General features: G+C 41.7%; 1 protein-coding gene across 2 annotated transcripts in view; it reads left to right on the top strand.

Annotated features, from left to right (window-relative positions):
* Positions 1-13,843, top strand: part of DNAH6 (dynein axonemal heavy chain 6) — a 1,211,389-nt gene that overhangs the window by 1,061,784 nt on the left and 135,762 nt on the right. For both annotated transcript variants that reach the window (XM_069236637.1, XM_069236634.1), the window contains exon 68: positions 5,173-5,311. In XM_069236637.1, the coding sequence (XP_069092738.1) occupies positions 5,173-5,311 (139 nt within the window). The remainder of the gene's footprint in view (positions 1-5,172; positions 5,312-13,843) is intronic.

The raw sequence follows: 13,843 nt of genomic DNA, 5'->3' as shown, positions 1-13,843 counted from the left end.
AAATATTACAACCCAAACCTTCCAGATCCCATTTTACAAAAACATTTTTCTTCTTTCAAAAACATTTAAAAACAAAGTATTTCCAATCTTGATGTCTTTCATTTTCACGTTTGCTTTGTGTATTTTTTTAAGTATATTATTTTCCTAAGTGCCACAAATCTCCTATTCATCCCGAGACGGACTGGTTTAGACCTGTTCATGGTGCCGCTGTGACTTTCTTCCAATAAAGTCAAATAACTTTTCCAATTTGTTTTCTTCTCTGTGTTGTAAGTTTTCTAATAAATAATAACTGGGGAGAGGGGGCACTTTAACCACTCAGCAGCTACATTTTATAAATGTACGTGGGAGCATCACAGACCTTTGCGTCCGGTTAAGAGCACCCTTCATACTTTGACATTGTAATTACTTTTCCCCTGCCGAAAGATCTCCAGATGATAAAGCTTTCAGTCCTTCATTTTCCTCTTAGAGCATGACATTACACAGGTATGATTTTCAAGGCAAATCACATTGTGTGTACTGCTGATGTTTCAGGAGAGGGCCAGAATGAAATGCCTTAAGTAGTTACTCAGTATCTAATGGCCTTAAAATTAAGGCAATACGAGTTGCATGTTGGTGAAATGATGAACATTATCAGTGGCGTTCTACTAGAAACACGTGAACCGAGTGTTTTCACTTTTCCAAGTTATCTGGCACAGTTAGCCATGAATGCATCACTTTCAGGCCTCAGAACAAATCCAGTAGATCATATGGTGAGTAGCCTTTGTTAGGAGAAGAAGCTCACAGTCCCTTAAAGTTTGTTGAAGCCTGATACAACTTGCTTGACCATTAAAACTAAACATTCAGCTAAAATTGATCTAACGTTGATAGACAACACAATCACATGCAATGTGTCAACAGGCTTGAAAGTGTGGCACAGATCAGGTTATGAAAGAGGGCTATCACCCAGTTGATTTCAGTCATCCCTCTGCAGAACACCACCCAAACTGTTAATTGAATAGAACAATGCATAAGCAGACAATCTTAACATTTTATGAGGGATTTTGTTCCACAGGATGTGATGACCATCATCCTCTTGAAGGGATTTCTTGTCAATGGCTCTGTTCAGCATAGCTGTATCAACAAATGGAGCCAGTTTTGTTTGAGAAGGTTTCACAAAATGGAATGTATTGTTGATTCAACCTAATAGATGGGATTCTTCCAACTAAAGTCATGATGGTAGTATTAAGAAGCTTGAAAAATCTCAGAATAGCCTTCAAGGTTGTTCTAGAAAATGTGAATCTGGTTCTGATGTCTGCATTTGCTCAGCAAAGAGAGAATATATAGGGCACTAGAATGGCACTCTGGACCTATTTCAGAAACTGCATGTTGTAGCACATAATGTAACCCTTCAGTAGTACTACTTATTGTAAGGCGCAATTCACAAACCTAGGTATAGAAATATCCACCTCTGCCTTTTCTATATTTTTGCATGGAGACCTCTGCCATGGTTGTGGAGATCTCTACACACTTAAGTATACTATTTTGTAGTGATTGTGGGAGGGACTTGGGGTGGTGGAAAAGTGGGGAATAATTACTCAGAAATAGGTTGCATTAGGGAAAAATCAAGAAGGCTTTTGGGAGGAATTTACTAATAGAAAACACCCTCCCCCTCCACAACAGGCTAAGGCTGTTTCAGTTCACAAAATGCACTCTTAAACTTCTGAGAGTTATAATATAACATATTTAACATTTTAAATTGGTGCAAACGTAGATTAACTTCTGTGAATGCTATCTTAACAATATCTATGGCTTCTTGTATGTCTTGTAATTCTATATTAGTACCTTGCATTTCAAATAATTTATTTGCCAAGTGGGTCAGATCCATTAAGATTGTCAATAAATATCCTGTATACATCCTGAATTGTACTATTGGTCTCTGTACAAAGAATCAGATCAACTTAATCTTATTCATTCCTATTTTTCTTTGCAAATATTTGAAATAATTATATCCCAAAATACTAACGGCCTCATTTCCAGGCTGGTGGTCCTAGGATTGCCAGCCTTGTGGTGGCGGTCGGAATGCCGCACTCCAGGTGGTCCAACTGCCAAATTACAACCTTGGCTGGCGGACCCAGCTAAAGACCTCCATACCCACCAGGAACATTGTTCACAACATGGTGACGGCGTTCGGGGTTGTAACCAGCCAGGGCGGTGCTGAGCTCAGTAACAGGAGCCATGGCATGGGCGGGCAGTGTATGGCCCCCCTGCCCAGTACCATCAGGCTTTGCAGACAGTAAGCGTTTTGAGAGTGCTGGCCAGCCACCTCTGTGCTACAGTATAGGATTCTCCTCCTTCAATGGAGACGAGTCCTATATCGTAGCACTGTTCCTACCGGGCTGACCGCGGGAACACATATTACAACATTCCCGCCAGGCAGCCCGGCGGGAACATTGTAATACGCTCGGGGAAGACGTCCCCACCAGGGCGATGGTGTCCTCCCAGTGAGTTTGGCGGTCCCGTGGTGGGACCACCAAACTCATAATGAGCACCTAAATTCCTTTTGTAGGTTTCCAAATCTTCTGAAAAACTCTCCACTTCTCAGTGCAAGTGATGCTCATTTGTTGGATATACAATTATTAGGTGTATTGGAAAAAGAAGATTCACCCCAAAGTGCAGTGTACATATTGATGGGTGAAATATCAGCTAAGGTGCAAGGCTTCTTCCAAATGGCAGCCTTGAACCAAAAACTTTCAAATTAATTAGGGTTGAAGTACTTTAATAAATACCCATTGGCAGCCTCTCCGAGATCTATCAGAAACATTCGTAGAAGGCGCTCAGTAGGTGCATTTGTGATTAAACACAACATTCTTTGTGCCATATTTGCCCAATAATAGAATTTAAATTAGGAAGAGTGCAGCTGTTCTTTTGTATTTCATTTTCATGAATTGTATTGCCAGTCTGAGTCTCTGATGTTCCCATATAAACTACATATAACAGATTCAGGTTTGTAGAAAAAAAGAGTTTGGAATCAAAAGTGGTGTTCACCAAAACAGATATACATTTTAACAATATTCAAACCAACCAACCGATGAGATAAAGTCAATGCCAGTTGTGTAACAAAACTATGCACTTTAAGAGGAACTCCATGTAGTTCATATCAAAGAAGCACGCAACAGCACAGCAAATTGTAACCCCTACATAGACCGCTTCAGTGCCCATTTGATTATTTTCTTGATCTTCCTTGCAATGCGTTTACTACAAATTAACTAAAAATAAAAATGTTAATAAGGGTTGGTACGTTTTATGTTTTTTAATATTATTTATAAATAAAATGAATCCATTTAAATTCATGTATAATATCAGTTTAATTTGAGCTGTAAGTATGCTGTAACCTTTTTATTTTATTAGTTTCAGGTTACTATTAATTATTTTAAATTCTTTTTTACCTTTGTATTTTACATTAAATCCCATTCCATTCATTTTTAAAAAATAAATGACCTGTATAAATTTCCTTATAATTTGGTGATCACCACTCCAGTCATGGAGAGCTCTACCAACAGGTACAAATGTACTTGCAGTAACATTTCCGTTGTTCATTTATTTATAGGAGGCTCCACCCCTTTAGACATGTAAGACTATATCTAGGTGCAAATCTCCACTTGGAAATGGTGAATAGCAAACATGTGCAGGGCTGCACTTATGTTCAGGAGCACATCTACACATGAGCAGATATACACACGTAAATATACCTTTGTAAATCAAGCCCTTATGTCCTATTAGGCGATTTACGATGCTGTATGTGCATCTAAATAACCTCTTTGCCTGGTTGGTGTGAATGTTTGTGTTTTCAGGCTATGACATGTCAAAAATAGTCTTCTTTAAAATTATGGTGGTATAATAGAAACTGCACTGCTTGTGTGATGACTGTAGATTGAGTGTGAACTGAAGCCTGTTGACTCATTTTATGCTCCGGTTTTAAGTGTTCACCATTCCAAACATTGTTCTTTCACATAAATCTATTTAACGTCGACTGCTTTTCTTTTGTGTGAATACTTTTAAGGTAGAAGACTGCATAGATTTGATTTGAAATTATATTTGAGTAATTATATATCTAGAAAATATTAGTGTCATATAAATATGCAATTTTTTGTAGCCTACGCTTTATTATTAAGTGATGCTGCAGTGCGTATATAGATAAGATCTTGGTGGATAGTTTAGTTAAGTATATTTATAATGTGTTTAAATGGTATTATTGGTATAAAAATTACACATTTACCTAAAATTCAAAACATCCATGAATACATTTAGTGCTATCATAGGGTTGTTATACTATATGTTACAATGAAAGAGTAAGTTGCCTGATATTACTCTGAATTGGGAGTCCAGAGCAATAAGTGGGGTCAGCCTTATGGCAGGATTCAAGGTTTTGACTGAGGAGAACAATGTAGAGCGTGGAGCACTGGTTTTCAGCTAGCCGGAAGAGGAACAGGGCTAAGTGTTTTAACTAGAGGCAAGGACTTGAAGCATTTCCTCGGTGAGCCAATTCTATTGCATCCTTTAATATGTTGTTGTATTGCATGGCTGTAGTGTGTGTTGCAGTACTAATTTCTGATGGTGAAAATTACTACTAATATATGAAGAAAAAATACAGTTTTAATATATATATAAAAATCTAAACATTTTATGAGTTATTACTGGTCAGTAATACATTGTGGCAAAATTTGTATGACCCAGAGTTGAGAATTAAGTAATGAACGATATTCATTCATGCAGATTCTGCCATAGTAAGCTTGCTTTGGTAGGTTTGCTTATGTGGATTCCTTTCCCATGGCTTGGAGAAGATTGAAGGTGGCAACTTTTTAGAGTATGGTTTACAGGTTCCCTTTATATTGCTCTAGGGAAGAATCATTTCAAAGGTGTGAAAATAAAAATTATTCACAAAACCATGATTCAATGGCTTTACCCCTGCTTTAATCATAATTGTTTCTTTAAAATGGTCTTAATACTTACCGGATGGTTTCATTTTTAATGTTTGTGGTGTTGTCGACTCACAAGTCTAAAAACACTGCTTCAGTACTAGAGTAAGACATTGCTATTGGGTGCTTCAGGGTTGCTTTCTAGTAATTGAAAATAGGCAAACCCATACAAAAACAGCATATTGAATATTCAATTGTTAATATTTATTTTATGCAGGAGAGGAAGAAGTTTGGACCTCTTGGCTGGAATATATGCTATGAATTCAGCGACAGTGACAGGGAGTGTGCTTTAATGAATCTAAATCTTTATTGTCAAGAAGGGAAGTTACCTTGGGCAGCACTTATCTACATTACAGGTAGATGAATATTAATTACTTTGATTTCGAATGTATTTTTTTATCTCATTAAAAATGACGTGTCCCATAAAGTAATGAAATATTTTGTTACTGCAAGAAGAGTAGTTGCACTTGTAGTGTGGCTAGTTTTACATATCCTTTGCGCATTAGCTTCAGGCTTTAGGCCTTTGTGCACTTTGCCCTGAATGTATTTTATTCATTTGCTGACAGTTTAGAGCCTCTGTGCACTTTGCTCTAAATACTTTTTATTAGGCTTCGTACTGTTATTTTTCAAATAGCCAGTTCTACGGTGTTGTTTTTTATTCATATCACACTGTTTTGCCTACTTCAGCAGTGGAGTTCTCCATAACATATTCACTCTGTGCTTCAGTCAAGGATACAGTCTGGTACATTGCCGATAGACGTGGTAGGAGTTTAGATTTGGCATTCCTGCGTAAGGACATTTTGTGATCACGATGACATGTTAGTTATAAAATCACTTCCTTGTCCCAATACACGCGAGAGGGAGATTCCGACCAGGGAACCACAACTAGACGCTGACTGCCTCGTTGCAGATGCTGAACCAGATCACAGGTCTTTGCTCAGGTATGAGGGCTGATGTCTCCACAGTGATCCGAAAAGGCAAGCTAGAAGCTTAACATGCTGTGCTCTAAATAGAACAAGCAGAGGGAGAGTAGAAACTGTTAGGCACCATGATAGCTTTGTTCTTATGTTTTACTCTCCTGGTGACTATTTCAATCCTACTGTGTTGTATTGTTCTGGTTATTGCGGCTCACGCCTTATTAACTAAAATACAGTTGTTTTATTAAATCATTATATAAAACTTATACTGTCTTTGTCATTTGTATATGAGATCATATTGTAAATGAGAGAGTTGGTTTGGATCTGAGTGACCACAACTTCCCTGAGAAGTTCCAAAGATGTCATGCGCTCGGCTGCCTAATCATCTCTTCCCCGAGGGAGAAATGAGGCACTGCTAGTTAGCCGGAGCAAAAACCGGATATAGGGTGACAGCGTTCCTTACACGTGGGTCAGATTCAGTCCCCCACACCGTTATCGATCCTGCCGCCTAGAAATCCAGTAGTCTCATTTAGGACAATGAGAGCCCACGCGACATGGCGCGCCAACGTTTGGTCTGGCTCTAATATTTAGGTCCGACTGACTCTCTCGGTCTCGTATATATTTTGACTCCTCGGTTCCGTACGCGGAGACGTCCGTGGGGCTGAGGGTTTCCGCCACCACGGGATAGGTACATCCTATTGCTTAGTGGTTGGTTTTTCAAGCTTGAACTTTGAAAGGAAAAACCCCGATTTTGGTGTGCCTTCTCTGACCTAGTGCTGTTTGAATAAATGGCGAATCCAGTTGTAGTGAATATAGCGCTTAATATGCGACATCCGCTCACAGGTCACCTGATAGCACATGGACTGACGGTCCAGGGGGGTCCGGTCACTTTTGTGGTGGACGCCCATGCAGCCTATAGAACAGAACTTTTTTATTCTTGGGTCGTATTTCCAGCAGTAGATGGGGGTACAAACACTTTTCACGAATTCACTGTTGCGAATGTCCCTGGACAATACAGGGCTTATGCATACTTAGAGATACCTTTATCTTATCAAGAACACCATAATTGGCTTGATGGCGCCCTCCCACACACAGTAGCACAAGTAAGGTTAGGTCCACTGAGTAATGATGGTCCGACCTGGCCTTTGTTGGCTACATACACACCATATCCTGCGGTTGCTAATTTGGCAGTGGCTGACGTGCGTCGTTTATATATAGAGTTAGCAACTACATACAGAAGACTGGTTCAGTTTGTAATGCAGGCATTGAATACTAATGCAGCGCGTGCTGCTTCGGCGCACCCACAAGCAGTGGTTCCGGGTATTAATCCGGCCACTGTACGCTCAGTTATGGGTAAGGTACCGGCTAAACGTGAGGAAACTCCGTTTTGGCTGGCACAAAAAATTAATACGCTGGAAGCTGTATTTCCCAATACGGGACCTCAGGATAAACATAGAATTTTGACGATGTGTTTGCCGTATGGGATGGTTCCTACTGTGGATCATTGTAATACCTGGGGCACGGTGTTTGCTGCGCTCTACACTACGGCACACAGTACACTGACATTAGCTAATTTACCGGAGGTGCTTAAACAGATTCAGGATGAATATGGGGCTGCCCCTGCCTTAGATTTGGGCATGCAGTTGATGGGCAATTTTGCCACAGTTTCTTCTATTATTTTGAGTAATCTCAAGGGAGAGGATGTAGCACTAGCAGTGCGAATGCGTCTTCGGGACGTTCCGCAGATTAATCAGGAGCGGGAACTTCCGAGAATAATAGCAGAAACATATTCCAGTATTGGTCGCGATAGCCTAGGGGCTAGACCACAAAAACCCCAATTACAGGGTAAAAATAATAAAGATAATGCTAAGCAACAGCAACCTGAGGGTGCTAAAAAGCGCTGGGAAAAGAAACAACAGCAAACACCTAAAAAAGATGAGGGACAGTCTCCACAACCGGAGACCCCGCAGAATAGGTATAATCTCAGGAATAGGGATAATTTGAAAACGCCTGATCGATATCAATATACTGATACACGCCAATATCATTCCTTTCAGGACTCCTCGGACAAGAGAAGTGAGAGAGGTGGGCGGTCAGAGCGGAGAAATTAGTACGTGAAACCAAGACAGGACACACAACGCTCAAGAGAGGTTTCTATTAAACAGGAAGAGAAACCACTACAACAGAAGCAACAATTTAAAAAGAAAAAAGTGGCAGCAGTCTCAGTTAGACATGCCGCTCAAGAAGAGAGTTCTCTTGACGAACAAGACATGGGCGTTGGCACTGTTAGACAGCGCGGCAGAGGTCACAATAGTTCGCCGGAGTCTTCTAGAGCATCTGGAGGTGAAAGCAAGTGATGACTTCATAGAAGTCGAAACGGCGGATATGCGAGTCTCTGATCCTGATAGAGTATATAAAGTAACTCTGCAATTAGAAGGGGACATTGACCGCATTGTACACGCCATCTTTTGGGACCATGTGGTGAAATCATATGATGTTCTGTTGGCCGAACAAGATTGGCCACCTGACTTTGTTCGCGACTGTCCGGTTGGGGAGGAGGTAATTACACCTTCATTTTCACCCCTTGTTCCGAGAGAACTAGCGGAGTCCTATAGTAAATCATGGGCTCTAGCACAAGCCCCCGCCCTATATAGAAATAACGTGGGGTGGGATAAACAATCACCTTATCATGTAATTCCAATAAAGGGCGAACCTCAGCCACAGCCGCAGTATCCAATCAAATTTGAGGCAAGGGCATCGGTTAGGAAAATTCTTACACAATTGGAGTACCAGGGTGTAATTGAGCCCTGTGTCTCGCCGATGAATAATCCCTTGTTTCCGGTTGCTAAACCGGACCATTCATATAGGATAGTGGTGGATTACAGACATTTGAATAGTCATACACGCACATATGCAATACAGAATTCACATAGCGCAGCGCTTATGAATAATATAGTGCGTAAGAAATACAAAACAACGTTAGATATCTCAAATGGATTTTTCTGCCAAAATATAGCGCCCGAAAGTCGGGACTATACCAGTTTCAGTGCATTTGGCTCTCAGAATTTTTTTTGTCGTTTGCCTCAGGGGTATAAGAATAGCCCAGGACTGTTAGCGGCTTGTGTGACTGAGATGTTGCACGAGTTGGACCCTGAAGCGTTATCATATGTTGATGACCTATATCTGACGGACGATGAGATTCTACAACATCTAAGGAGCGTATCGCGCATTGTTGTAGGGTTTGCTGATATTGGCTATAAGTTTAATTTGAAGAAATCAAAGATTGCCTTCCTCAGCGTCATTTTCCTGGGATATGAGCTGTCGAGTGAGGGCAAGAGCTTAGCGCCACATTTTTTGAAGAAATGTGCTTTATTGCAGCCTCCTAATACGGTTCGGAAGCTCCAATCATTGTTGGGGTTTCTGAATTTTGGCAGAACTTACATTCCTGATTATGCTACGCGTATAAAACCCTTATACGAATTGATTCGCCTGAATTTTTCGTGTAGATTTTGGACGATTGAGCACACACACATACTACGAGAGTTACAGACTGATCTCTTAGCAGTTAAACACCTACACACACTGGACAATAAGACACATCTAGTCATCAGGGTGATACCTGGGGCTGTTGGGTTTACGTATGTCACCTTTAATGAGGGTGAGACAGTCCCGATTGCATACAAGTCCCACTTGTATTCTGCTGCAGAGCAACGATTTGCACAGACTGAGACAATACTCACTGCAGTACAGATGGCTGTGATTAGAGAAAGACCGCTTGCCCAGGGCCAACGCATTATTGTTGTTTCCCCGATTCCGGCCTTAGAGGCTGTTACGAAAGCGAGTGTTCCTAATTTGAAAGCTTTACACCCGCGATGGATACAATGGGCTACGTCTTTGACAGCCACTGATGTAGATTACATATTTGACCCTAAACTGCAGACTCAAGAATTTCTTCAATATGAAATGGAATACCCAGTTCCTGCTGGCACTTTGCCTATTGACCAATATCAAACGGTCATGTATACTGATGGCTCTGCGCAGCCGGCGGTTGGGACTAGACAACAGTATTCTGCTGCATGTGCGGTGGTGAGCGGCACTATGGAGGGGGAAGTGTTCTGCCCCCGACATACTTACACTAAAACATTGGGAGATTGCACGGCACAGCTGGCTGAACTCAAAGCTCTATTATTAGCGTTGGAGCACGCGGATCCGGCGACTTTGACCTTGCTGGTCTGTGACTCCTACTACTGTGTTCAGTCTTTCAATGAATATTTACACTATTGGAAGTTAAATGGGTTCAGAGACTCTAAAGGCAACACCATGAAACACAAATTGCTGTGGGGTAAGGTTGCGGCTCTGAAAGAAACGCTTCCTAAAGTCCATGTTGTGCATACACTTGGACACCAGCGCGTTGGAATACACGTTGCTGGGAATACTTTGGCTGAGGAAGCCGCGAAATCAGCAGTGTCTGTAGCCACTGTGGCCGCAGTGACTCGTTCGAGTTCCAAACCAGACACAGAGATTTCGGCTGCCATAAAAGCTACGGCTGATGGCACGCCATTTCCTAAAGAATTTCCTTCTAAATATAGTTACTGCTTGAGTAGTGCGCTAAATGCTGTTGTTAACATTCCAGGCATTGGTGTACGTGAACTACCCAATAAAATTGAGAGACCTCGATTAATTTCTGCAGCACATGAGGGGGTGGCGTCTGCACATGCTGGTGTGGCTGCCACAATTTCACTTTTACAGGCTCGTTACTGGTGGCCTGGTCTCTATAAAGAGACAAAGCAATATGTGCTTTGTTGTGACGTTTGTCAACAGATTAAAGCTTCGTCGGCTAGACGCCCGCAGCAGACGCCCCTTCTGATTTCAAATAAACCTTTACAGTGTGTGTACTTGGATCATTGTGGTCCGCTGACACCAGATAGTGCATACAAATATATTTTGGCCAGGGTTATAGGTACGGGTCGCAGTTGGCTAGCCCACCTGTATGGAGTACAGAGAGCACTTAATAACTTGCCTAGACGGTCACTGGGGGGTCGTACTTCATATGAGTGCCTGTTTGGAACACGAATGTATGTTCCTGATCTAGATGGTCCTGGTGTGGAGGCGGCAGATACGCCCTTTGACATAAATGATCGTGTCACTGTTTTGCAGGATTTACAACAATTCCGTGAAGATAACTCTTCTGCGAATGCTGCTTCCACAGGAATTAAGGATGAACCAGTAACATCTACTGGTTGGATACCCAGGATTGGGGATCTAGTGCGTGAAAAGGTCGCAGTGAAGAAAGAATTTGGTCCTTCTTATCGAGCACTTGTCCCTGTGTTAGGGGTAAGCGGCACCAGAACAGTGATTTTGCCGCCGCTGCAAGGGGCCAAGGGAAATCGTTTTGTTTCCATTGATAATGTCAAGTTACAACATGTGGCCGATTCTGCACAGCAGACCAAGAGGGACACCCAGTAGTTCCGGAATCCCTCTCACTACTGGTGATGAAGTCCCACTGCAGGTGATTTACACCGACGCTGTTTCCTCTCCGAGCTTGGGGAGGGTGGATGATGATCTTGCGATTGTTCCACAGACGACGATTAATATGGAATCTTTTGATCAAGTTACTGTACGTTCTCCTGATGTTTCTGAACATGTGGTTTATAGCCTGCCTAGGCGAGAGCCTCCATCTGCTTCTTTGTTCACAATTGCACCTTTTGCAAGAACTGCCTCTGGCTGCTTCAACGACGCTGATGATGCAGTGTCCAGCTCCTCGTCCTCGATATCTTCTGTCCGAGGTCCACGTAAGCTGCTGGGTTGGCTTAAACGCACATATTTTGTTTTTCCTTGGAACTATTTGTGGCTTATTATGGCTGTAATGACTCTTTTTTTATGGTTGGGATTTGTGGTTACTTTTTTTCTAGTAATACATGGTCATTTTCTTCCTGATCGATCTGACGTTGCGCACGTGGAGACTGTGTTAAAACCACATTTTTCATCTCATATGGTTCGAAGAGACTTGTCCAATGTAAACATTTCTGCAATACCGATTCCAGATGGGATTGTGTGGGATAAAGTCATGTTTGATATATATGGTCCCACTGAATTGATTCAAATACCGTATGTCCTCAAGTTATCAATGAGTTGTTGTTATACCAGGCATTGTTTCTGATGATTGGGATGTGAAGACAGTAGATTCTATGCTAACAGATTTGCAATATTATACTGTCTATGACGATGAAGATGCTTACCAATTTAGAGATAATCATGGTGACATGTTTTGCTACAACTATTATGGACACCACTTTATTCATAAAGCTAGTAGCCCTAAGTCCATATTTAATTATGTGCAATGGGAACATTGCTCGACTCCTCCACAAGGGAGTTCGAAAACGTATTATGATAAATTTGCATATTTTTCTGGGCATAATCAACGGAATGCTAAGTCTTACTATTTTAAAGTTACACCGTATTCTAATAAGCAAATGTTATTGACCGATACTAAATTATTGTATTCAAATTTGTTTGTATCTAAACTTTCGGTCGAGGGGTATGAATACTGGTTTAAGACTGTTGACTTGAAAAGTGTTTGGGGTACAAAAAATTGGCAGATGCAAGGCAGGGATACATTATTTAGAGCATGTCTTATCCCTGTGCAGATGATTTTCCTCAATGACACAGTACAACAGACTAGCTGTTTGGGCTTGGCGCCAATTAGAGAGTTGACTTTGCCTAGTATACCTGTCCCTTCCAAATTAAATGACTGGCAGCACTATGTGAATGCTACTTTTGGTGAATTTACACATTGGGTCCAGAATGGTACGCTTAACACTTCATTGTTACATCCGGGCGGGTGGTTTATGGCCTGTAGACACTAATAAGTGTCATCAACGTTTTGTCACCTCTTCAGGGGGGTTCAGGACTAGTAGGACAGACCCTCGTTACATTTCACCAGAACATGCTGATATTATAACTACATACAGCGTGGGGAAGCTTTGTCAGCAATGGTTGAAGTCATCCACGCTGGATGCAGTTAAGTCACATCTCACGTTACTGTCTAATGATACTGATTTACGAGATTTTTTGTCAGGTCCCAAGGTACCACGGAAGAAGAGATTTTTGTACGAAGTTTATAATGAGATTTGGAAGCTTTCACAACAGGAGGCTGCTGCCCGGTTGAGGCAGATTGATCAGGAAAATCTGCTGCAGACTTTGTCTGTTGTTGATAATGGCATGCATACCCTTTCTGATCGTGTTTACACGATTGACAGTATTGTTTCCTCTGCTATTGACATTATTAAATCGGACATGTCTTCTTTATATCATGGGCAGAGTCAGACGCGGTCCATCATGCAGCTGGGTTGGACTCTTCAGACCTTGAAGGCAGGTCACGTTCCATGGCAGCACATTCGTGCCAGAGAGATCTTTATCTCCTTTAATTTGACTCATCAACAACAGCTGATGGCTAAAAAGGAAGCGACGTATGTCATGTTACACATTGAAAAATTGGAGAAACTGCCTTTCACGGTTGCTGAGATTCCTTCAGCTGAGTGGTTGATTCATGGGGTTATTAATTTGCCTATCTCCACTCTGCAATTTACTTCTTGTTTGAAGCACATTCCGGTGGGTAGATATGAACTACTGGGAGACAGTTACATACACGAGGTGTGGGAGCTTCCCTTTCAGTACAGATGTATTAATGGTTTGAGGGAGGTTTTTGTTGGCGGTGGTGAATGTGAAGTTTCTGTCAGCCATTCAATGGTTTGTAAACAGCTGTCCTTGCACGGAGCGTGTAACGCTTCGATTGGTAACTTAGCTTGTTATCTGAAGGGAGTTCCAGTCCTGGTTATTAAAAACACTTTCCAGGTGCTTTCTAACGGCAGTTACATTGTTCTTAACAGCGAACGCTGCTGTGGCATGCGTGCCGGAATAGTTTACGTTGTCGTTGTCAACAAGGCCGTTACGTGCTGCGGGAATGTGTTG

This window comes from Pleurodeles waltl, chromosome 1_2 (assembly GCF_031143425.1).
Source record: "Pleurodeles waltl isolate 20211129_DDA chromosome 1_2, aPleWal1.hap1.20221129, whole genome shotgun sequence".
NCBI lineage: Eukaryota > Metazoa > Chordata > Amphibia > Caudata > Salamandridae > Pleurodeles > Pleurodeles waltl.
This window is presented reverse-complemented; position numbering and strand designations above follow the sequence as displayed.